Genomic DNA, 22,698 nt, shown 5'->3' with positions numbered 1-22,698 from the left:
ATGCACAGTATTCCAAGTGTGGTCAACCCAAGATTCTATACAAGTTTAACATCTGAAATGTCAGGAAATGTTTCCATCATTACTAGGTGTTGACTAACCTCAACAACAGGGCCAAGGTGCAAATCCTAGAAGTATATAGAATTTTACAGCACAGAAAAAGACCATTCAGCCCAACTGGCCTATGCTGGCGTTTATGCTCCACACTCTTCCAATCTACTGCACTGCACCGTCTCTTGTGCCTTTATCGAGCGTCCTTTTCAATGCAATCCTTAGTGAAAGCCCTTACCCTGAGGTGCATGGGGTGGTAGTGTTGGAGCAGTCACTGTAATCAAACTGGTGGCCGGTGCGGAGGAGAATGGATCAGTGGAAGGTTTGTTTGAAGATGTGTCTATCTGGGAGCAGAGGATGTTGATGTCATCAGGCTCATTGGTGGGCGATGAGTCAAACTCGGGCACTGGGGAAGAAAGCAAACCAGAAATAATCCAAAGTATCAGCACCATTGAGATGCCAACCAAACTCTTGAGCTGTTTCTGCCAAGCCGCCTCCAAATATAAGATCAGATCAAAGATCTCTGAACAGTTAAGTGGGCCGTGATCCTGGAATTTTGAATGGGCATCAAGAAAGGCAATAGCTGGCAGGCGGAAATTCCAATCTTCTCTGAATCCCCTGCCTACTTCACCACCCCTCTCCAAACATCCCCAGGTATTTAGGAACATGGGAACAGGAGGAGGCCATTCAGTCCTGTGTGTCTGTTCCGGCATTCAATGAGACCATGGCTGATCTGTGACCTAAGTCCACATACCCACCTTTGCCCCATATCCCTTAATATCTTTGGATAACAAAAATCTTTCAATCTCAGTTTTAAAATTGACAATTGATGGAGCATCAATTGCCATTTGTGGAAGAGAGTTCCAAACTTCTCCTTCCCTGTGTGTGTAGAAGTGTTTCCTAATTTCACTTCTGAAAGGTCTGGATCTAATTGTTAGACCCTGCCCTCTAGTCCCAGACCACCCCCTCCCCCCAAAGTTGGCAGAAACAATTTCTCTCTATCTACCCCATCCATTTCTCCATAATATCAGGAAAAGTTCAATCAATGCATTCCTTGCCCTTCTAAATTCCAGGGAATCCCAGTTTGTGTAATCCCTTTTTGTAATTAAACCCTTGGGGTCCAGGTCTCATTCTGGTAAATCTACACTGCATTCCCTCCAAAGCCAATAAATCCTTCCTAAGGTGTGTTGCCCAGAACTGCTCAGTGAGTCCAGGGTTCATAGTGCGCAGTCCAAGAGCCAATGGCAGTTTCTACATTTTGACTCCAGTGGGCATCACAGTATAACATTCACACTGCCTGCCAGCGTCCTCTAATGGTGGGAATGGTGCATGGCAGCACTAGGCAGGACTGAGCACGCTCAGTCCGACAGGATGCAAACAGGACAACTCCTGGACCAAGATGGCCACCCATCCCTGGAGAGTTCTGCAGTTTTCCCACCTCCTGGAGGCTGAGTAGAGGCAACAGCTCAAGAGGGAAATTGTGCCACTCGAGAAAGAGAAAAAACGCTCCCAAAAATAAAAGACTCAGCAAGTGCAGGTCCCTGCAAACTGAAGACCATAACCACTAGGGACGCTCCATAGAGGCAGCCACACAAATGGTTTGGAAGAAAAGTCTATTACTGAAACCATCCATTGAATCTGACAGACAGTCTATCGCTTGCCAAGTTGCCCAATGTCCTTGGCATTTAAAACATTAAGAAAAGCAGATCTAAAGGAACCAGGTCAACCTGTTTATTGTAAGTCAGCTAGAATTTGAGAGAGGGGATGAAAACAGATATGCATTTATATAGTGCCTTGAACAACCTCAGGGAGAGGAGATAGCCACTAAACTGAAGCTTCAATAGACAGGTGGTACCTCTGACAATGCAGCACTCCCTCAGTATCAGTGATGGGACAACCAGCTTAGGTGCTCAAGTCTCTGGAGTGAGACTTGAACCTGTAACTTTGAGTTAGAGGTGACTGTGTTACCCAGTGAGCCACAGCTGAAACATACCCTGGATGCAATGCAATGAGTAGAATTGGATGATGTCCTGGCTTAGCACACTGACCTTTGACCTCGACAACTGGACGTCAAGCTCAATTTCCCGTACCTAATGACATGAGGGTACTCAACCACAGTCTAATGGAAATGGGAACTTTATAGTGCTCACCGTCCAGGGCTAATGGACAGGCTGACCGATTGCCAGAATTATAGATGATTCACACTGTCTTTGGCAGTCCAAAAGGGACACACTATTAGGAATAGAAGGAGCATTTTTGTTTTCATTTATGGGATGTGGGCATCGCTGGCTGGGCCAGCATTTATCGCCCATCCCTAATTGCCCTTCAGATGGTGGTTGTGAACTGCCTTCTAGAACCGCTGCTGTCCATGTGGGGTAGGTACGCCCACAGTGCTGCTAGGGAGGAAGTTCCAAACTTACATTTATATAGCGCCTCGAACAACCTCAAGACGATTCACAGGGAAAGTAGATAGAGCTTCAGTTTAGCATCTATCAGATAGACTGTCTGACAATGCAGCAAATCATTCTACACCTGGCCTGGGAGAGCTTGAGGTCAACACTGTAGAAATGCTTCCAGTCACAGTCTCACCTCAGGGTCAGAAGTTGTGGGTTCAAGTCCCATTTGAGACTTGAGCACAAAATCGCAGCTGACACTCCCAGAGCAGTTACTGAGGGAGTGCTGCAGTGTTGGAGGCGCTGTCTTTCAGATGAGATGTTAAACCGAGGCCCTGTCTCAGGTGGACGTAAAATATCCCACAAAACTGTTTCGCACAAGAGCAGGGGAGTTCTCCGCATCCTGAGCAACATTTATCTCTCAGTCAACATAAGTAAGACAGATTAATCTACCTGGTCATTAGCACATTGCTGTCTGCAGGATCTTGCTGTGCACAAATTGGTTTCCATGTTTCCTACATTACAACAGTGACCACACTTCAAAAACTAGTTGTAAAGAGCTTTGGGACTTCCTGAAGTTGTGAAAGGTGCTATATAAATGCAGGTTCTTTCTTTCTGAAATTCACAGGTATGGTAGCATAGTGGTTATGTCACTGGACTAGTAACCCAGAGGCCTGGACTGATGAGCCAGGGGCACGAGTACAAATCCCACCACGGCAGCAGAGGAATTTAAATTCAGTTAATTAAATAAACAAATTTGGGGTAAAGAGTAACTTCAGGAATAGTGGATCATGAAACTACCGAGTTATTGTAAACACCCATCTGGGTCACTAATGCCCCTTTAGGGAAGGAAATTTGCCGTCCTTACCCGGTCTGGCCTACACGTGACTCCAGACCCACAGCAATGGGGTTGACTCTTAGCTGCCCCCTGACATGAACTAACAAGCCAATGGGTTGGAATTCTATGAAGGATGGGCAACAAATGCTGGCCTGGACAACGATGCCAACATCCTGTGAATGAAGAATTATGCGAATGAACAGGGACAACTGGAGATGGGGGGGGGGGGGGGGTGGGGGTGGTCTCACCTGGACTTTTGACCTGAAAGTCTGAAGTCTTCCTCTGCAAGGTTGACGGCAGCTCGTTGAGCCGGAGAGAGAGCTGGCGCTTGAAAGGCGAGTTCTTCTGACTGAGCGCCGGGAAGCCGCGGAACGAGCCCTGTCTCACCAGCTGCTCCAAGGGCGCGTGTCTGCGTGGGATGGCGTGTTGGTAGTTTGGGTCGTTCTTGTCCACCGGCGAGGCCGCCCCTTGCGGGGGGGAGCTGCTGGTGGGCGGAGGGAGTCCCGATCCGGTCGCGGGGCTGCCTGTCACCACCGTCTCAGCTGTGGACGAAAACAAGACATCAGTGACCGGAAGAGGCCATCAGCCCATCGCTCTGGTTCCCCTCAAGCTCCCGTCGCACCACATAGCATCGCTGCAGAAAGAAACACCTTGCACTCGGAACACAGTGCCCAATATTAGCTGTGATTCCGTGATTGGACAACATTTGCTAAATAATCCTCAGTGCGCTAAGAGTTACACTGACAACCAATTTAAGATTGTCAGTCTGGCTCAGTGTAGCACATTTGTGGGTACTGGAAGCTACATATATTAATAGACCTGGCCCTGTTCTTTGCAGGCAGAAAGCACATGTACACAAATTATGCCTGTTTCAGTTAAACAAAATAGGTGCAGCCATTCACTGCCATTCCTCAGGGCAATGCTTGACCAATCAGGGTCAAGCTGCCTGGTTTAAACGTCAAACAATGCTTGGCAGTTTACTGTCAGTCACCATCACTAGTGCATTCTTCATGGCAATGCCACTACCAATCAGACTCCACCTGCCAACCCATCAGCAGTCTCTTCTCATAGTATAAATTGTTTTTTTTCCCCCTTATATTGCTATTCTTGTGAAAGTGCCCTGATGAGTGCAAGATGAAAAGTTTCAACATCTCTCCTTTCAGAAATCCTCAAGTTCTGTACCACCAAACGACTATTTGTACGCCACACAGCATCGGGTTATGGACGTATCTGGCGATTATATTACTCGACTTGGTAATCTAGAGAAGGGGAGCTTAATCTCACCTCGGTCGTTTGGAAATAAAAAGTTGGTCCCAGTAAAAGTGACCATGTTGGAAAATCCCAAAATGGAACGCCAGCATCCTTTAGGGAAGGAAATCTGCTGTCCTTACCCAGTCTTGGCCTGTGTGTAAGTGCGATTGCCTCTGAAGCACCCTCTGAGGGCTGTGGATGTTGACTCTTTGATTATATTCAAGGCGGAGTTTGATGGAGTTTTGTGATATGGCAGGAAAGTGGACCAAATGGAAGGTCAACCATGAATGTATTGAATGGCAGACCAAACTCGAAGGGCTGAATGGCCTCCTCCTCTTCCTATTTCTTTAAGTAACTGAGTTACATCAAATTGCTACCAGGGATTCCAAGGGAGGGCCCACCATCAATACTCTGAGGTGGGATAATCACTATTTTATAAATGGCATGTGGCTTCCTATTTGAAATTATTTTGTACTGGGTGGTCACCATCCTGCTCAACTGGATGGCAGTCGGGGCATTTACACAATCCCGAGGCGCTTGACGTAAGGAACAATGTCTCCCTTGTGGCTTCCCTCCACCTTCACCTTTCTTCTTGTCCTGCAGTTGCTTCATTGTCTCCTCCCTCTCGGCTTGTTGGGAGGCTGTGGTGACCCTGAAGGATCCTTCCCGCGTGAAGCTTGTCCTGCTGGCGTCGAAGGAAGCTGTCACCCCGCACTCCTTCTCCCGTTTCTGCTTCCTCTCCAGGCAGGCTGCAAACGCACAGCCCACCGCGTGACTCAGGCGCTCCCCCTGTAACAGGGCACAGGACAGTCAATGGAGGGGTGTGGGATGAAGTCTGGGGAGGGTGGGGGCTTTTGTTTTGTTATATAAACAGGTTCAAGTGTAAAGGAAGGAGTTTGGGGAGGGGGACCTCCCACCCAAAAAAAAGGCTTCCAACACGATTGGACGCAATCCAGGAGGTTTCATCACATGACCTGCGATCTCCCCACCCCCACCATTGGTTACCCATGTCCCATAGCCAATTGGAAAGCAAACAGATATGAGCTACCCAAGGGGCAGACAGTCAAGAATCATCCAAACAGCCCGTTTGCCCTCCCCCCCACCTTGAATATTTTTATAACTTCACAGGAGCGTTAACAAACAAAATGCATGAGGCAGTATTAGGATTGGTGGCCAACAGCTCAGTCAACGAGGTAGGTTTTAAGGAGCATCTTAAAAGGCGGGGAGCGGGGCGGAGAGGTTTAGAGAGGGAATTCCAGAGCTTAGGGCCCAGTGGTGGAACAATTATAATCGGAGATGTGCAAGAGGGTGGAATTGGTGCAGTGTGGAAATGTCGGAGGGGGGGGTAGGGTTGGAGGAGGTTACAGAGATAGGGTGGAGGGTGAAGTCAGAGGGATTTGAACGCAAGGGAGAGTTTAAGTTCAAGGCGTCGCCTCACCGAGTCTTTCAGTGCCATGAAACAGTGGCAGATCCATCGTCGTGTGGTACCGTCCCGGCAAATGTAGGAAAACGCTTTGTCGTAGTTACGATCGGGAGCGCAGAATGAAACCTTCTCGATGGTCTGATCCACAATGAGGTCCTGAGGAACGGAGAGAAGGAAGAGAAAGTCAGTTAAAAGGAGGACGTGGAAACATTGGAGAGGGTGCAGAATAGATTCACGAGGATGATCCCAGGGATGAGCAACTTCAATTATATAGATCGATTGGAGAAGCTGGGACTCTTTTCCTTGGAGAAGAGGAGGCTGAGAGGAGATTTTGACAGGTGTGTTCAAAATCATGACGGTGGGGGGGGGGGGTCTGGACAGAGTAGATAGGGAGAGACTGTTACCATTGGTGGAAGGATGGAGAACCAGAGGGCACAGGTAATTTAAGGTAATTGTCAAAAGAAGCAATGGTTACCATGAGGAGAAACATTTTCATGCAGTGAGTGGTTAGGATCTGGAACGCATCCAAGGGTGAGGAGGAAGCAGGATCAATCGAGGCATCCGAATGGAAATTAGATCATTAATGGAAAAGGAAAAATTCGCAGGGCTATGGGGAAAAGACAGAGAAGTGGCAGTAGGTGGATGGCTCCTTCAAAGGGCTAGCACAGACACGATGGGCTGAGTGACCTCCTTCTGTGCTGTAACCATCTAATGATTCCAAACCAGATTGCTGATAAAATCTCACGCAGTTGGTTGCAGATCTGAACTGCACGGCTGTGGTTCCTCAGTATAGACCCCTTAATGACTTCCCCACACAGTTCAATACACTTACAGTAAGTGCTAAAAAGGAACTGGAGGTGAGTGGGCAGGCAAGTATTTCTGAACCACACAACTGGACAATGAATTGAGCTTTTCCCGACATTTTCAACAGAGCCCTTTGTAATTGGATCATTGTTTTAGCTCAGGGACACTGGTCAAAAAGACCTCAATGGATCAATGAAGATTTTGTTCACGAAAACAGAGGAATTCAGCAGCTCTGCCTCTCCGCAGTCCCAGTGCCTCGTGTGACTCAAAGAAATGCGAGTTTAGTTATTTATTTTAAACGGGTCACAGTTGATCACATCCCCCCCGCAGTGTTTTAAAAGTGGGACATGGCGCAGGACGCCAGTGACTGAGTCATTTCTGAGAGCGGATTTTCAACAGTTCTGTTCAAGTGGGTTAACGAGGGCCCATCCGCATCAGTTTGCAATCCCACCCTCCGTCAAGAAATTCTTTTGTGTTAAAAAAAAGAACAAACCGATCCGCTCTTGCGAATCGCGTGGACAACGGGAGTCTGAGACTGAAGGTATGACTGATGTTGTAGAAAGGCGAAGAAAGGGACTAATTTGAAAGTGCAAGAAAAATCCAAATGGGTTCCGGATCAGATATCAACTGCGGGGGTTAGGGGGGGCACCTTGCATTTAAAAAGCCACAGGACCTCCCGAAGCACATTACAGCCAATGAGGGACTGCTGAAATGTAGGAAACGTGATGGCCAATTTGAGAACAGCAAGATGCCACAAAGCAGCAGTGTGTTAACGATCAGAAAACCTGCTTTTAGTGGCATCAACTGAGGGATAAATATTGGCCAGGGCACCGGGGAGAACTCCCCCCTCGCTCGTCTTCGAAATAGTGTCACGTGATCGTTTACGTCCACTCGACAAGCAGATGAGGCCTCAGTTTAAGGTCTGGCCCAAAAAGCGGCGCCTCGGGCAGTGCGGCGCTCCCTCGGTTCTGTACTGGGGGTGTCAGCTTTGAATTTATGCTGAAGTCTCTGGAGTGGGACTCAAACCCACAACCTTCTGACTCAGAGGCGTGAGTGCTACCCACTGAGCCAAGCACTTTTAAAGCAGACTGATGCAGTAATGGGCCTCTGCGTCAAATATTTTGATGAACCATTAACAATGGCCAGAGCCACACCAGTAATTATCTTCCGTATAATAACAACTGCAGTTCTGCCAATTTAAGTCAATTTCTGCCTTGACATCAGCGCACCAATCATACCCACATTTGGAGTGGGAAAACATGTTGCTAAGCAACAGATTCGTCATAAACTGTAGGCCGAAGACGATGTTACAATAAAAGAAATATTCTGCAGATGCTGGAAGTATGGAATAAAACAGAAAATGCTGGAAAAGCTGAGGGACTGTCAGCGTCTGTGGCGATGAAAAACAGAGCTAACGTTTTTAGTCCAATATGACTCTTCACAAGAACTTCGGAGGAAGAGTCATATTGGGCTCCAAACGTTAACTCCATTTCTCTCCCCACAGAGGCTGCCAGAGCCGCTGACTTTTCCCAGCATTTTCTGTTTTTATTAGTGAAGACTATGCGGTTCCCTCAAAGGGCCCAGCTTTCCTTTACTGAAGGAACGAGAAGCTGTGTCCAACGACGTGGAGTAATCTCACCTTTGTCTTATCATCCACCACTCTCAGCCCATCAGCAGACACCCACAGAATGGCTTTCACTGATTTTTTTCCAGTCTGTAACATATAAAAGACAAATCTTCACTTGGTTGCAGAGAATTAAAGTATATACAGCACAGAAACAGGCCACTCGGCCCATCCAGTGTTGGTGCTCCACACAAACTTCCTCCCACCCTTACTTCATCTCAACCCATCAGTAGATCCTTCCAATCTTTTCTCCCTGGTGTTTTTATCTAGCTTCCCCTTGAATATACCTAGGCTATTTGACTGCAGTAGCAAGTTCCACACTCTCACCATTCTCTTGGTAAAGAAGTTTCTCCTGAATTCCCTATTGGATTTATTCATGACTATCTTATATTTATGGCCTCTAGTTTTGGTCTCTCCCACAAGTTGTTCCCTTCTTTGGAAGTTGCGTATCAATGCTGCAGCTGAGCAACTGGATAGATGCAGAGAAAAGTTAGCCTGTAACTAAACAGCCAATGGGCAGCCAGGAGCGATCAGGGAGGGAGCCAATGGGCAGTCAGGAGGGTGCAGGGAAGGAGCCAATGGGCAGGAAGGAGCAAGCAGGGAAAGAGCCAATGGGCAGCCAGGAGCAAGCAGGGAAAGAGCCAATGGGCAGCCAGGAGCGAGCAGGGAAGGAGCCAATGGGCAGCCAGGAGAGAGCAGGGAAGGAGCCAATGGGCAGCCAGGAGAGAGCAGGGAAGGAGCCAATGCGCAGCCAGGAGCGAACAGGGAAGGAGCCAATGGGCAGCCAGGAGGGTGTAGGGAAGGAGCCAACAGGCAGCTGGAAAATGCAAGTTTGCTCCGAGGACCCAGTTCATATTGGACCCCTACAAGAGCATTATAGAGTCTGTGGATGCCAAGAATCATGGGGAAGGGTTATTCTGGGGATTTAAGGTGGTGCAGCAATGCATAAGCAGTGAATGGAAGCCACCATATCGATGTAATAGCCACACTGCAATAATTCATTCTGCAGCAGCAACCAACAGATCTATTTGGCCATGTGTGGCAGCATAGCCAAGCAATGCAGAAGCCAATTGCACTGCCCTGTAGGCTCCTGAAAGTTGGCTGCTGGGCCTTCCAGGATTGGAAAGGAGCTCCCCCAGGGATTTTCCTAAAATCGGCCACCGGTTTTAAACACTTTGGGAAGTTTTTTCTACATCAAAGGCACAGTAAGAACAGTGGTCGTTGTTTTCTCTTGCTCTCCCTGAGAGTTAGTATTCCTCCTCTTCATGTATAGAGCGGTTATTGAAATTGGATGTTCATGATCTGAGAGCCTTAGTACCACACCCGGCAACCCCGCTGCGCTCAGCAACCCCACAAACCCGCTGCGCCCGGCAACCCCACAACCCCACTGCGCCCGGCAACCCCACAACCCCACTGCGCCCGGCAACCCCACAACCCCACTGCGCCCGGCAACCCCGCTGCGCCCGGCAACCCCGCTGCGCCCGGCAACCCTGCTGCGCTCAGCAACCCCACAACCCCACTGCGCCAGGCAACCCCGCAGCGCCAGACAACCCCGCTGCTCCCGGCAACCCCACAACCCCACTGCGCCCGGCAACCCCACAACCCCACTGCGCCAGGCAACCCACTGCACCCGGCAACCCTGCTGCGCTCAGCAACCCCACAACCCCGCAGCGCCCGGCAACCCCAACTGTACCCAGAAACCCCACTGCGCCCAGCAACCCCGCAACCCCACTGCACCTGGCAACCCCAACTGCGCCCGGCAACCCCACAACCCCACTGCGCCCAGCAACCCCGCAGCCCAGTGGGTCCAACTGATATTGAACCCAGCTCCAAATGTGGTTCCAACAACAATGTCCCTGGGTGTCATATAGTGTTTGTTACCAAAGAACCCAAACTCAACAACAACTTGCATTTGTATAGCGCTCTAAAGTAACAAAACACCCTAAGGTGCGTCACAGGAGCATTATCAAACAAAGTATGACACTGAGGCACATAAGGAGATATTAGAACAGGTGACCAAAAGCTTGGTCAAAGAGGCAGGTTTTAGGGGGTGTTTTAAAAGAGAGAGAGAGAGAGAGAGAGGTGGAGAGGTTTATGGAGGGAATTCCAGAGCTTGGGGGTCCAGGCAGCTGAAGGCACGGCCGCCAATGGTGAGTGATGAAAATTGGAGATGTGTGAGTGGTCAGAATGGGTGAAACACACGAGATTCTGGAAGAGGTTGAAAGAGACAGGGACTTATATGAATTAGATTTTGAAACAGATATCAGAGTAATTTCATTTCAGGTTTTCAGGAAACACAACATTTTTTGATGTATAAAAGCAAAATACTGTGGATGCTGGAAATCCTAAATAAAAACCAAAAAAATACCAGAAAAACACAGCTGGTCAGGCAAATCATCGTTCCTTCACCGTCGCTGGGTCAAATTCCTGGCACTCCCTCCCTAACAGCACTGTGGGTGCACCTACAGCACAGGGACTGCAGCAGCTCAAGAAGGCAGCTCACCCCCACCTTCTCGAGGGCTATGAGGGATGGGCAATAAATGCTGGTCTAGCCAGCGACGCCCACATCCTGTGAATGAAAAAATACAAAAAAAAATCTGTGGAGAGAAACAGAGTTAACGTTTCAGGTTGAGTGACCTTAATTCAGAATAAATGAAAAGTTCCGATGAAAGGTCACTTGACCCAAAACGTCAACTCTGTTTCGCTCCACAGATGCTGCCTGACCTGCTGAGTTTTCCCAGCATTGCTTTGTTTTTTTAAAAAAAATATTATTCCGAACTAAGTCAACAGCCTTCGGCCCTAACACCAGCCACAACTTACTTTTTGGAAGATGGATTTGAAGTTCTTCAGTTCCTGGACCAGTCGAAAAAAGGCCAAAGACAAATATTATAAAACAAGACGGAGGAGGGTAAACCAGCAGCAGCGGAGCGTGGGTTAAACAGAGCGATGAGGCAAAATGGAAAGCAGCAGAGTTTAGTGTCTCAGTGCTGGGTGAGAGGTGTCGCCCTCAGATGGTTAACATTCAGAGAGCTGTTTCAGAGTCTCACCTCAACCCCCATTCCAAGATCTCACCGCTCACATCATAGAAACAGGCTAATCGCTCCCCCCCACTAACCTCCCCCCAGTCATGCTGGCTTTTCTTCTCCAAGTGAGCTCCTTCCCACCTCACTTCATCGCACCCTATTAGAATATCCTTCTATTCCTTTCTCTCTCGTGCTTCAGTTCCCTTCAGCTTCCCCTTAAATATATCTATTCTATTCACCTCAACCACTCCCTGTGGTAGGGAGTTCCAGCTTCTCACCGCTCTCTGGGTAAGGAAGGTTCTCCTGAATTCACAATTGCACTTATTAGTAACAGTGATGTTTATAAGCTCCTTGTTCTGTTCTCCCCTAACTTCTATACATCTACCCTATCAAATCCTGTCATAATTTTAAAGATCTCTATCAGGTCACCGTTCATCCTTCTCTTTACTAGAGAAAAGAGTCCCACTTGACAATATTGTGAACATCAATTCTAGATCTCTGTATAAATCCTACCATCTAGTCTGTGCTAAACAGGGTGTGGTTGACGGGCAAACCTCACACTTCCTCCTCTTCCTCTCCTCCTCTCTCCCCTGCTATCGGAATGAGATTCCCCTCCCAGTACTGACTGCAAACATCACACTTCCAGTCTGTAAAAACAGATATTTGGCTCTAAATTTCAGCAGAATTGGAAAATCTCGACTTATGTCTCAACATCGCTTCACAACCTCTCACTAAATTCTTGATAGTAAGTAAATGTAACTGAAAGAAGTAAATATAAAGTAATTAACTTTGGGGCACTGTTCTATATTAAACATTCTACAACCCTATGACCAACTGCTATGGTCTCCTAGCAACTTCTGGTTTCCTGTGTTTAATCTAGTTTGGAGGCAAATATGGAAAATGCCACCAAAATACCAACTCACGCTATTACAGTGCAATTAAAAAGAGTTTGTGAGACAATTCTATGCATCTCCAACCCCAACTACAACCTTGAGAGAGAGAGAGAGAGAGAGAGACACACACATACACATACACGGGAGAGGAGAAGGAGTGAGAGAAAAGAAAGAGAAATAAAAGGAGAAAAGAAGAGAGAAAAGAGAGAGAGAGAGAAGAGGGAGTGAGAGAGAGGAGAGAGAAAGAGAAGAGAAAGAGGAGTGAAAAAAGAGAGAAAAGAGGAAAGAGAGTGAGAAAGCTGACAGGGAGAAAAAGAAACAGAGAGAAAACACTCCTTCAGTGAGATGACTCCCCATTTTGACACCAACAGTCTCTCAGGTGCATGCACAATCATTGGTTAACGCATTTGAGGTTAGTAAAAGACCACTGGCCAATCACATCAAACACTGGCATTTTACCACAACAGCAAAAAGTGATTTAATAGGAGTGCACTGGGCCCTAGTTGGCAACCATTAGGGCTCCTTCCCTACAATGGGGTGCTCCAGGGCTATTGGCTTTGGGCTGAGTTACCTTGTAAGGCAACAATTCCAAACATGATCTTTTGAATTATAACCCTCTGAGATCTCTGTCCAGCAGGCACAGGCACTCCGATCTACCAAATATCTGAAGCATGTTCCAGGTCTACTTCCTGGTCTGAGATGGCTGATCATGGTCAGATAGTGGCACTCAGTCTGAGGAGGGTCTGCAGGGGGAGGGGAATGGGGGAGGTGGGGGGTGATGGGGTCAAGGTTCTCACAGGTCATCGTTGTCCAATCCCTCTGGTGTCCATGAATCCTGACCTCGGGAAGAGTTAATGTCTTAGGTAAAAGGTGAATAAAAAGGGTGAGGGAAGAGAAAGAAGGGGAGAGAGAGAGGGAAAGAGAGATAGAGAGGAAGGAAGGAAAGGGTGATAGAGGGGGAAGGTTAGAGAGGGAGATGGAGGATGGGGCTCATTTTACTGGGGGGGGATTAAAAAGAGGGGGAGCAGATCAAGGCAGGAAGGATGGTATTACACCTCGGGAAACCTGTCTTCAAAACTAATTCGGAAGGGGGTGGTTATCCCTCACTGTGGAAACTTGCACATATTCTCTGTAGTACAGTCCGAGGTACAGATACACTCGAACACACAAAGACAGACACGGTTATAATTGCTACCAGAACCCTGTCGCTCTTCTTTTATCACAGCCAATCTTTCCTTTATGGGCCCATTCAGATAGCTTCTAGTCAAGCCCACAACCAGTCCAATTAATAAAGCATCAGCAGGAGCAGGGATCCATCAACTGGTTCACTTATGTCCTTTAGGGAAGAAAATCTGCCATCCTTACCCAGTCTGGCCCACACTTTTTTATTTATTCTTTCATGGGATGTGGGCGTCGTTGACAAGGTCAGCATTTGTTGCCCATCCCTAATTGCCCTTGAGAAAGTGATGGTGAGCCACCTTCTTGAACTGCTGCAGTCCCTGTGGTGTAGGTACACCCACAGTGCTCCTAGGGAGGGAGTTCCAGGATTTTGACCCAGCGACAGTGAAGGAACGGCCGATATATTTCCACGTCAGGATGATGAATAGCTCGAAGGGGAACTTGCAGGTGGTGGTGCTCCCATGTGTCTGCTGCCCTTGTCCTTCTAGGTGGTGGAGGTTGCAGGTTTGGGAGGTGCTGCCTAAGGAGCCTTGGTGAGTTCCCACAGTGCATCTTGTACTGTAAGTCAGAGAGCAGTTAAGAGTCAATTACTTTGCTGTGGGTCTGGAGTCACAGAAGCAGTCCGTGCCCATATGCAGCAAGACCTAGACAACATTCAGGCTTGGGCTGAGAAGTGGCAAGTAATATTCGTGCCACACAAGTGTCAGGCAAGGACCATCTCCAACAAGAGAGGATCTAACCATCGCCCCTGATATTCAATGGCATTACCATCACTGAACCCCCCACCATCAACATCCTGGGGGTTACCATTGACCAGTGACTGAACTGGACTAGCTGTGTGTCAGTGATGGAGGGAGTGAATGTTTGTGGATGGGGTGCCAATCAAGTGGGGCTGCTTTGTCCTGGATGGTATCCAGCTTCCTGATTGTTGATGGAACTGCACTCATCCAGCCAAGTGGAGAGTATTTCATCACACTCCTGACTTGTGCCTTGTAGATGGTGGACAGGCTTTGGGGAGTCAAGAGGTAAGTTACTCTCGGCAGGATTCCCAGCCTCTGACCTGCTCTTGTAGCCACAGTATTTATATGGCTAGTCCAGTTCAGTTTCTGGTCAATGGTAACCCCCAGAATGTTGATAGTGGGGGGTTCAGTGATGGTAATGCCATTGAATATCAGGGGTGATGGTTAGATCCTCTCTTGTTGGAGATGGTCCTTGCCTGACACTTGTGTGGCACAAATATTACTTGCCACTTATCAGCCCAAGCCTGAATGCTGTCTAGGTCTTGCTGCATACGGGCACAGACTGCTTCTGTGACTCCAGACCCACAGCAATGTAATTGACTCTTAACTGCCCTCTGACTTGCTCGGCCATTTCACCCTGTTGCATCCAACCGCTGAAGGAAAGTTGAAGAATAAAACTGAACGGACCTCCCGGCATCATCCTAGGCTTTCACTGTCACTGGGTCAAAATCCTAGAACTCCCTCCCTAACAGCACAGTGGGTGTACCTACACCACAGGGACTCAAGAAGGCAGCTCACCACCACCATCTCAAGGGCAATTAGAGATGGGCAATAAACGCTGGCCTAGCCAGTGATGTCCAATCCCATGAATGGATAAAAAGACAAATGAGCAAGTCCGAGAATGGATTCCCTGAGAAAGCTCAGGAGACGAAAGCAGGAATGATCTGCGGCTTCAGCGCGAGAATTTGGTGAACCGAACTGAACTGAAACCTGGTAAAATGCCAGCGTGTCTTGCACCATCCAAGAGTCCAGACTCCTGCTTTGCTAGCGAGTAAAGATTAGATCAGAAATTCAAAACCTGTTTCTTATCCAATACTGAAAATAAAACCACCAAACAGCAAATGCAGGGCAAGTATCACACAACCGAGTTAGCTGAGAATGTGGGAGGTTTATTGAGGCAACCTTAAAAAGAGGCTGAAAAGCGGCTTTTAAAAGAAAGGTGCTTGCATGAGCCTGCTCGAGACAAAGAAACAAAAACAAAATGAACACGTTAAAACGTTTAGGTAGTTACAGTTCAATCAAAAACTCCCGAGGCTTCCCTGCACACCCACCCCCCCAAAAAAGCCGTTGAATTCTGCTCCAAGATCCTGAGTGACTTATCCAAGTCGCAGTCTTCATGTGCCAGCCTGGACCATCAGAGGTCTTGTTTTCTTTGCCCCCCCCACCCCATTCCCCGCCCCCCAACCCCACTAAGCCCAGGGTGGGGGAAAAGGGGTTGACCAACCGCTTTATGTTCCACTCTCCACAGGAAGGCGCTGTTGTAAAATTGGGCAGAGAAAATGGTTTAGGAGTGAAGACAATGAAGAGAGTTACAGTCTGCAGTAAGGGTAAGAGATCCAGGCAATAACAACGGTTATATTGTTAGATTTGCAGGGCCCTTCCTATTCCAGGGTACAATCGCATTCCTCTTAGGTGCACAAATTACCTCAATAGGTAGTCCATAAAACAAGAAATTTGGGAAGAAGTTTAAATTTGATTCCGGTTTGTTCTATTCAAAATGTTCCCTTTCCCTCGGTTTGGTTGGTTTGATTTTAACAGTGCCTCACTTCACTTCAGCTCATTTGTCTCCTTTCTAGATCCGTTATCTATTTCTACTAGATTTATTATCTCCTCCTGGCTTTCAATGGGGAATTGTATCGTTGTCTAAAGAGAAAAGATTTGCAGAGCAATGGGGAAAAGATGGGGAAGGGGTCTAGGCAAGTAGCTCTTGCCAAGAGCTAGCACAGAGACCACAGGAAGAATGGCCTCCTGTACTTTACATCTTAGCCTCAGACAAGTTGCTGTTGTTACTGATTAGTGAGCTTTTTTGGTAATCAGTGTGGCTACCTGACTACCTTAGTTTATAATTCACTCTGGTTATCTTTTAGTCTCTCAGGGAATGAGGAGGTAAGGCAACAAGGAGCAAAGTGAATGAACAGTGAAGTTGGTTGAGGGATGAAGTGAGCGAAGGATAACAGCGGGTCTGGGAATCTCAGATTAAAAGACCCCTTATACATCAGCAGGCTAGATGACAGTGGCGGGCATCATGACTGAATCCTGTGCATTGTCCTCAAACATACACACACGCACACTGGGCAGGGATCAGGAGCAGAAATCCTGGAAGATTTTCCCTATTGCTCTCTGACACTGAGGCCTACCTCAGTACCCACCTCACCCACCCCATCCCAGCTGAGATCAACATGGAAGTGGGCTAGAGGCTGGGGACTGCTTCTCCACATGGCTCGAGCCATCATGGTTGGTAGGGGTGTGGGCCCAGACAGTTTGATTAATAGACTCTCCCAGAACAAAGTTTCTGTTTAATAGGAAAGACCCTTGCAAAATTAAAAATAACCAGTTTGCAAATGCATCTGAAGTCGCATATTCAAATCTCAAATATACACACAAAAAGGAGTCAGGCCTTAAACTGTGTAAACATCTTGGGTGTGAGGCCATCTAGAGAGGAGCGGAGCTGCAAAGGGTTTGTGAATCACTACGTTTAAATCAGATTTTGCTTCCCCCAGAGTCCGTCTGTTCTCATAAGACTGGCGGCTTAAATCACAAACTCACAGAGAGGAGGCAACTGCCCATGTGGTAAACGTAGGGCTTCGGAGCAGGAGTAGGCCATCCAGCTCTTCGAATCTGCTCCACCATTCAATAAGGTCATGGCTGACCTGGTTGTGGTTTCAACTTCACTTTCCTGTCCGCCCCCTGTAAAACTTGGCTCACTTGTCGATCAAATCTGTCTAACTCAGCCTTCAATATATTAAATGACCCAGCCTCCACTGCTCTCTGGGGAGGAGAGTTCCATATACTAACGATCCTCAGAGAGAAAAATTTCTCCTCATCTCCGTTTTATAGGCCCAACCTGTTCAGCCTTTCTTTGTAAGATAACCTTTTCATCCCACGAATGAATCGCGTGAACCTTCTCTGAACTGCTGCTAACACAATTATATCCTTTTTTTCAAATGAGACCAAAGCTGCAGAATATTCCAGATGTGGTCTCACCAAGGCCTGTACAGCTGCAGTAAAAAGTCCCTACTTATATATTCCATTCTCCTTGCAATAAATGCCAACACTCCATTTGCTTTCCTGCATATTAACTTTTAGTGATTAGTCACATGACACCAAATAGACCCTGCCCTTCATCTATACTGATCGCAGCCTGTGTCATAGTGACCGTCAATGTCCTGGGGTAGGGGAGAGGGAATAATAACAGGCACGGAGACCCATACTCCCTAATCACTGAAATACAGAGCGGAGAGTGGGAATAGGATTGTACTCAATGGTGCTGAGAGGGTGAGGGGAGAGTCGGGGGGGGGGCGGGGGGGGGGGGGGGTGGTGGTGGGGAGTGGTTGGGGGGGGGTGGTTGTCGGTCAGGGAGGGGGGAGGGTTGAGGAGGCAAGAGGGGGCTGTGGGGGCGAGAGTGGACCACAGGGGTGAGAGGGGGCAATGGGGGAAAGAGAGAGATAGAAAGAGAATATGAGAAGGAGAAAGGGAGAGTGAGAGAGAGGGAACTGAAATGAGGTGATGGAAAGAACAGAAAAAAGAGTAAAGCTGAAAGGATGGGAATTAGAAATCCAGGTAAACTATGAAGCTCCATATCCTGAGTGAAAGTCTATCTCAGTGAGAGTCGGTGCCTCAAGAGAGAAATGGAAATAACAGAAAGTACTGGTGTCCAAGCAACTGAGAGACACAGTTACTATCACAGTTGTTGCTATCAGGAATCGACATGGTCTGAACCAGACTGTCAGAGGCTAAACCCTGGCTTGGCCCTGGCTTGCTGGTCCATGGTGGCTCATTACCCGTGTCAAACTCCAATTTGATCCAGTTTCCAATTTACAAATCCATCAGTGAATTACGATAGGGGGAGTGACAACCTCTGGAAAGTCATTCCTCGAGGGGATTGGCTACCTTGGCAATCTGACAAATCCAGAAAGCAGCATCCACGGACAATGCAAGAGTCACAAACACGAGGCCATAAAGTGATAGAACAGGGCGAGCTCCGACAAGCTGTCTTATAGCTTTCTTGGATTAACTCTCACAGTCTCAGCCAATGTGATTATTGAACCACAGTAACTGTGGGCAGGATGTCTTAAAAGGTTGGCTCGGAAAGAGCTGTGTCTGTTTATTCTAGAGCTGTGCAGACTAAGAGGCGACCGGATATTAAATAATGAATGGGTTGGAACACACTTCTAATGATAGCTGCATTGTCATTGAGAGATCGGCCAGGGCCTTGGGGCATGAATTTAAACCCCACCAGAGTACAGACGGGCTGAATGTGGGACACCAGCTCTTCCCCCAGAGAGTAGCAAGTCTCTGGAAAGTGGTGCCAGCCAGTGTGATGAGTGCTGGTTCTCTGCCTACAACAAGGAGCTGGATTAGTTCCTGCCTGAGACAGAGATTACATCATATGGAAGCTAAAAGTCTTTATACATGTTACGATCTCCTAGACTGACTTTGGTGGACTAAGGGTGCCCAGAGAGGAACTTGAAAGAGTATTTCCTTCCAGTTATTGGTCCTGGGTTGTTCAACCATCTCAGGAGGTTACCTGGCTGTGCGTAGTGCACTGGTGATGTGTGTTACAGTTCACTCAGAGTCCGTGTTGCTGTGACAACATACGTTTTACATGCATGTTGTAGTCTGGAGCTGTGGATCATGATGGTAGAAGCTCCAATGTTCTTTCCATCACACGGCTGACTCTCATTCTCACCGCCTGCCATTGGCGTGTTTTGGAAGGATTTGCAGGTTGCTACTCAACCTGTTTGGCTGTGTCATGAACTCACCGTCCTTGGCCATCAAGTCCTGCAGTGGGACTCGAACCCAGAGCTTTTGACTCAGAGGCAGGGATCCTAACCCACTGTGCCACAAGCGTTCCTCCAAACAGGGGAGTAGACTGAGTGTATCTCATGAAGATTGGGCACTTGAGTATCTGGTCCTTTCCTGACTGTCATTTTTGCAAGTCTGAATTTATTTTTGTTAGTAATGAATATCATCCCCCTGGACTCGTTCATATTATTTTCCCTCTCCACCACCCCCTTAGAATTACACAGCACAGAAGGAGGCCATTCAGCCCATCATGCCTGAACCAGTTCTTTGATTGAGCTATCCAATTAGTCCCACTCCTCACTTCTCTTTCCTCATTGCTCTGCTGAAGTGATTGACATTTGCTTGGGTTAAGTTTCACCGGCGTTGAAGGCCCTCGTGTCTCTCGCCCATCACGAGAGCCTAGACAAGGGCTCACACCAGCTGCTCTGTTCTGGCTCTGGGTCGGGAGTTCACACCTCAAGTACTTTTCTACCTTGCATTTAGCCGCATGGAATTGGAGGCATCACCTCCCTCCCTGACACCCCCCGGGGTTAGGGCATGGGGTGATGGGGGGAGGGCATGGGTGTAGTTCAGCAACTCACATTCACGTGTGCATAGGGGAGCAGCCTGAGAATCTTCACAGGAACATTGGGCGAGATTTTCCAGTCCCACCCGCTGCAGGACTGGAAATTCCTGCCCAAAGTCAACAGACCTTGTGCTGGTCCATTAAATTTCCCATCCCTCCCACGACAATACTCGCAGAGGGCAGGACTGGGAAATTTAGGCCACTATCAAAGAAAAACTGGACACTGAAGCCACTTACAATGGGGCAGCCGATCAAAGGCTCAGTCCAAGAAGTCAGTTTTACAGAGCGTCTTAAAGGAAGAGAGTTGGCGAGAGTTAGGGAAGGAATTCCAGAAATCGGGGCCCAGGCCACTAAAGACATGGCCGCCAATGGGGGAGTGATTAAAATCGAGGGTACTTAAGAATTAGGAGAACGCTGATATCTCAGAGGGTTGAGAGGGCTAGAGGAGATTACAGTGATAGGGAGGGGGGAGGCCATGGAAGGATTTGTAAACAAGGATGAGAATTTTAGAATCAAGCAGACATCGGTCAGCGAGCACAGAGGGTGACAGGTGAATGGGACTTGGTGATAATCAGGACACGGGCAGCAAGAGTTTGAGGTTCCAGGGAGTGGAAGACTGGAGGTTGGCCACAAGGCGCATTGATATAGATGAGTCTGGAGGTAACATAGACGTGGATGAGGGCTGCAGCAGCAGATAGGCTGAGGTATGGGGTGGAAACGGGAAATGTAATGGAGTAAGCAGTCTTGGCAATAGAGAGGATATGGAGGGGGTGGCGGTCAGAAGCTCAGCTGGGACGCCAAGGTTGGAAGGGTCTGGTGCTTATTACATTATACTGGAAAAGACCCAGTAACACAGGAAGGAAACCACAGGGTAAAGCACTGGCCACTAACAGGTGGTTCATAACTGGTTAATCCGGAAAATAAGTGGTTAATTTAACTGTTAATCAATGGCCTTGAATTGGAGACTGGCAGAAACACAATATAACTGAACATTCCATTAAGATTGTTCAGAAGCTTCACCAAGTGCACTTAGATGAGCAAATCACATGTCCTCCTTGTGTGCAAATAAAAGGATAAGAGGTGCACTGTGAGCTAACACCAACCGCCGCCCCCCCCCACCCCCACCTAATGAAAACAGACCACTTCACAGACCCTGTGAGCAGGCTGGTTATGGATTAGCCAATTAGCTCTGTGCCGTTTCAGCCCAGTGTACTGTTTGTAAATGGCTTCTACATGAGCGAATACTGAACGAAGGGACTTCTGACTCATGCAGCAAACCATTCTGAATCCCAATTTCCCCAATGACAACTGGCTTGCATTTATATAGCGCCTTTAGCCCCGTGACACACTCCCGAGACATTTCAGAGGAGCACCAAAGCAAAACTTGACACTGAGCCACGTGGCGAGGTAATAGGTCAGGTGATGAAAAGCTTGGTCAAAAAGATAGGTTGTAAGGAGCGAGGGAGAGACGGAGGGGACGAGAGGTTTAGGAAGGGAGTTCCAGATGCTTTTTAAAAAAAAATTCTTTCACGAGCTGTAGGCATCGCTGGCCGGGCCAGCGTTTATGGCCCATCCCTCATTGCCCCTTGAGAAGGTGGTGGTGAGCCGCCTTCTTGGATCCCTGTTTAGGGCCCAGGCAGCTACGGGCACGGCCAACAATGGCGGAGCGATTAAAACTGGGGACGCTCAAGAGGCCAGAATTAGGGGAGCGTGGAGATCCCAGAGGGTTGTGGGAGCTGGGGGAGTTTCCAGAGATGGGGAGGGGGTGAGGGGCAATGGTGAGGTTTGTAAACAAGGATAAGAATTTTAAGATTGAGTTGTTTTTTTTTAAAAGCAGCTGGTGAGTATCTGCCCAGCAAACATCTGGCAGGAACTGAGTCTCGTTGGGGGCAGGGGGGAGGGAGTTGGAAGAGAGAGAGGCAATTGATCTGACACCAGCATGGGAAACATAGTCCAAGCACATAAACAGGAACATTTTCTCACCCAGAGTTTCGCTATGCATCGAGGGAGGACAACAGTTTTCCAGCACAGCCAAGCTAGAAATTCCTAAGGGTCTCTCACGCAGCAGCACACACAAGGGAGAGTTCATTTGAGTAAACAAAGCCCTGAACACTCCAACACCTGTGGCCCAGCTGGGCCAACAAGCTGGGATCTTCCTCTGCATCGTGGAAAGCTGCTACTTTGGGTTGCCAACTCTGGTGGGACCTGTTCCTGGAGGTTTCATCACTTGATCTCCTGCTGCCAAAAGTCAACACCCCGCATTCTTACCATTGGCTGTCCAACTTGTCAATCACGGTGGCCTGCCCTCCCGCAGCCAATCAAAAAAGCGAGCACATCTGGCTGGATTAATTTTGTCTGTCAAACAGCCCTTTTTCCCCACCTCAGATTTTTTTCATTATAACTGATAAACAGAATGTTCAAAGAAACTTATTAAAAATATATATATATATATTTTAAAGGCCTCTATGATTTTCTTCCTGGGATTTGCTTACAACAGTGGTCTGGAGACTCCAGGACAATTCTGGAGGGTTGGCAACTCCATTGCTGCTTCATTGCTAAAGCGAGGAGATAGAGAGAGACACAGGAAGCCGCGGAGAAACAATTTATGTTTTCTTAAAATAGCACAAAGGGCTTAAATCGCAAAGTTACGGCCATTGGGGTGGGAGGGAATATTGCTACCAGGTGAGGACAAGTATGTGGTCAGGACCCTGTCCGTGAACCAGGCAGCCCCTTTATATTTGACAATGTGGAGAGGCAAAAATGTGTGAGGATCTTTAAATTTGCCTGTAACCTCCCCCTGGGATTCTATCCTAGTAAGGGTGCTGGGGAGCG

At 48.0% G+C, this 22,698-nt stretch overlaps 1 protein-coding gene across 2 annotated transcripts in view; it reads right to left on the bottom strand.

Annotated features, from left to right (window-relative positions):
• numbl (NUMB like endocytic adaptor protein) overlaps window positions 1-22,698 on the bottom strand; it is a 166,812-nt gene that overhangs the window by 8,688 nt on the left and 135,426 nt on the right. Inside the window, exons 4-9 of one of the 2 annotated variants that reach the window (XM_041179297.1) lie at window positions 11,202-11,234; window positions 8,397-8,471; window positions 5,969-6,109; window positions 5,115-5,319; window positions 3,528-3,821; window positions 287-454 (exon numbers count right to left, since the gene is read on the bottom strand). In XM_041179297.1, the coding sequence (XP_041035231.1) occupies window positions 287-454; window positions 3,528-3,821; window positions 5,115-5,319; window positions 5,969-6,109; window positions 8,397-8,471; window positions 11,202-11,234 (916 nt within the window). The remainder of the gene's footprint in view (window positions 1-286; window positions 455-3,527; window positions 3,822-5,114; window positions 5,320-5,968; window positions 6,110-8,396; window positions 8,472-11,201; window positions 11,235-22,698) is intronic. The other variant, XM_041179298.1, reaches the window with a different exon arrangement.

The sequence above is a fragment of the Carcharodon carcharias genome, chromosome 34 (assembly GCF_017639515.1).
Source record: "Carcharodon carcharias isolate sCarCar2 chromosome 34, sCarCar2.pri, whole genome shotgun sequence".
Lineage (NCBI taxonomy): Eukaryota > Metazoa > Chordata > Chondrichthyes > Lamniformes > Lamnidae > Carcharodon > Carcharodon carcharias.
This window is presented reverse-complemented; position numbering and strand designations above follow the sequence as displayed.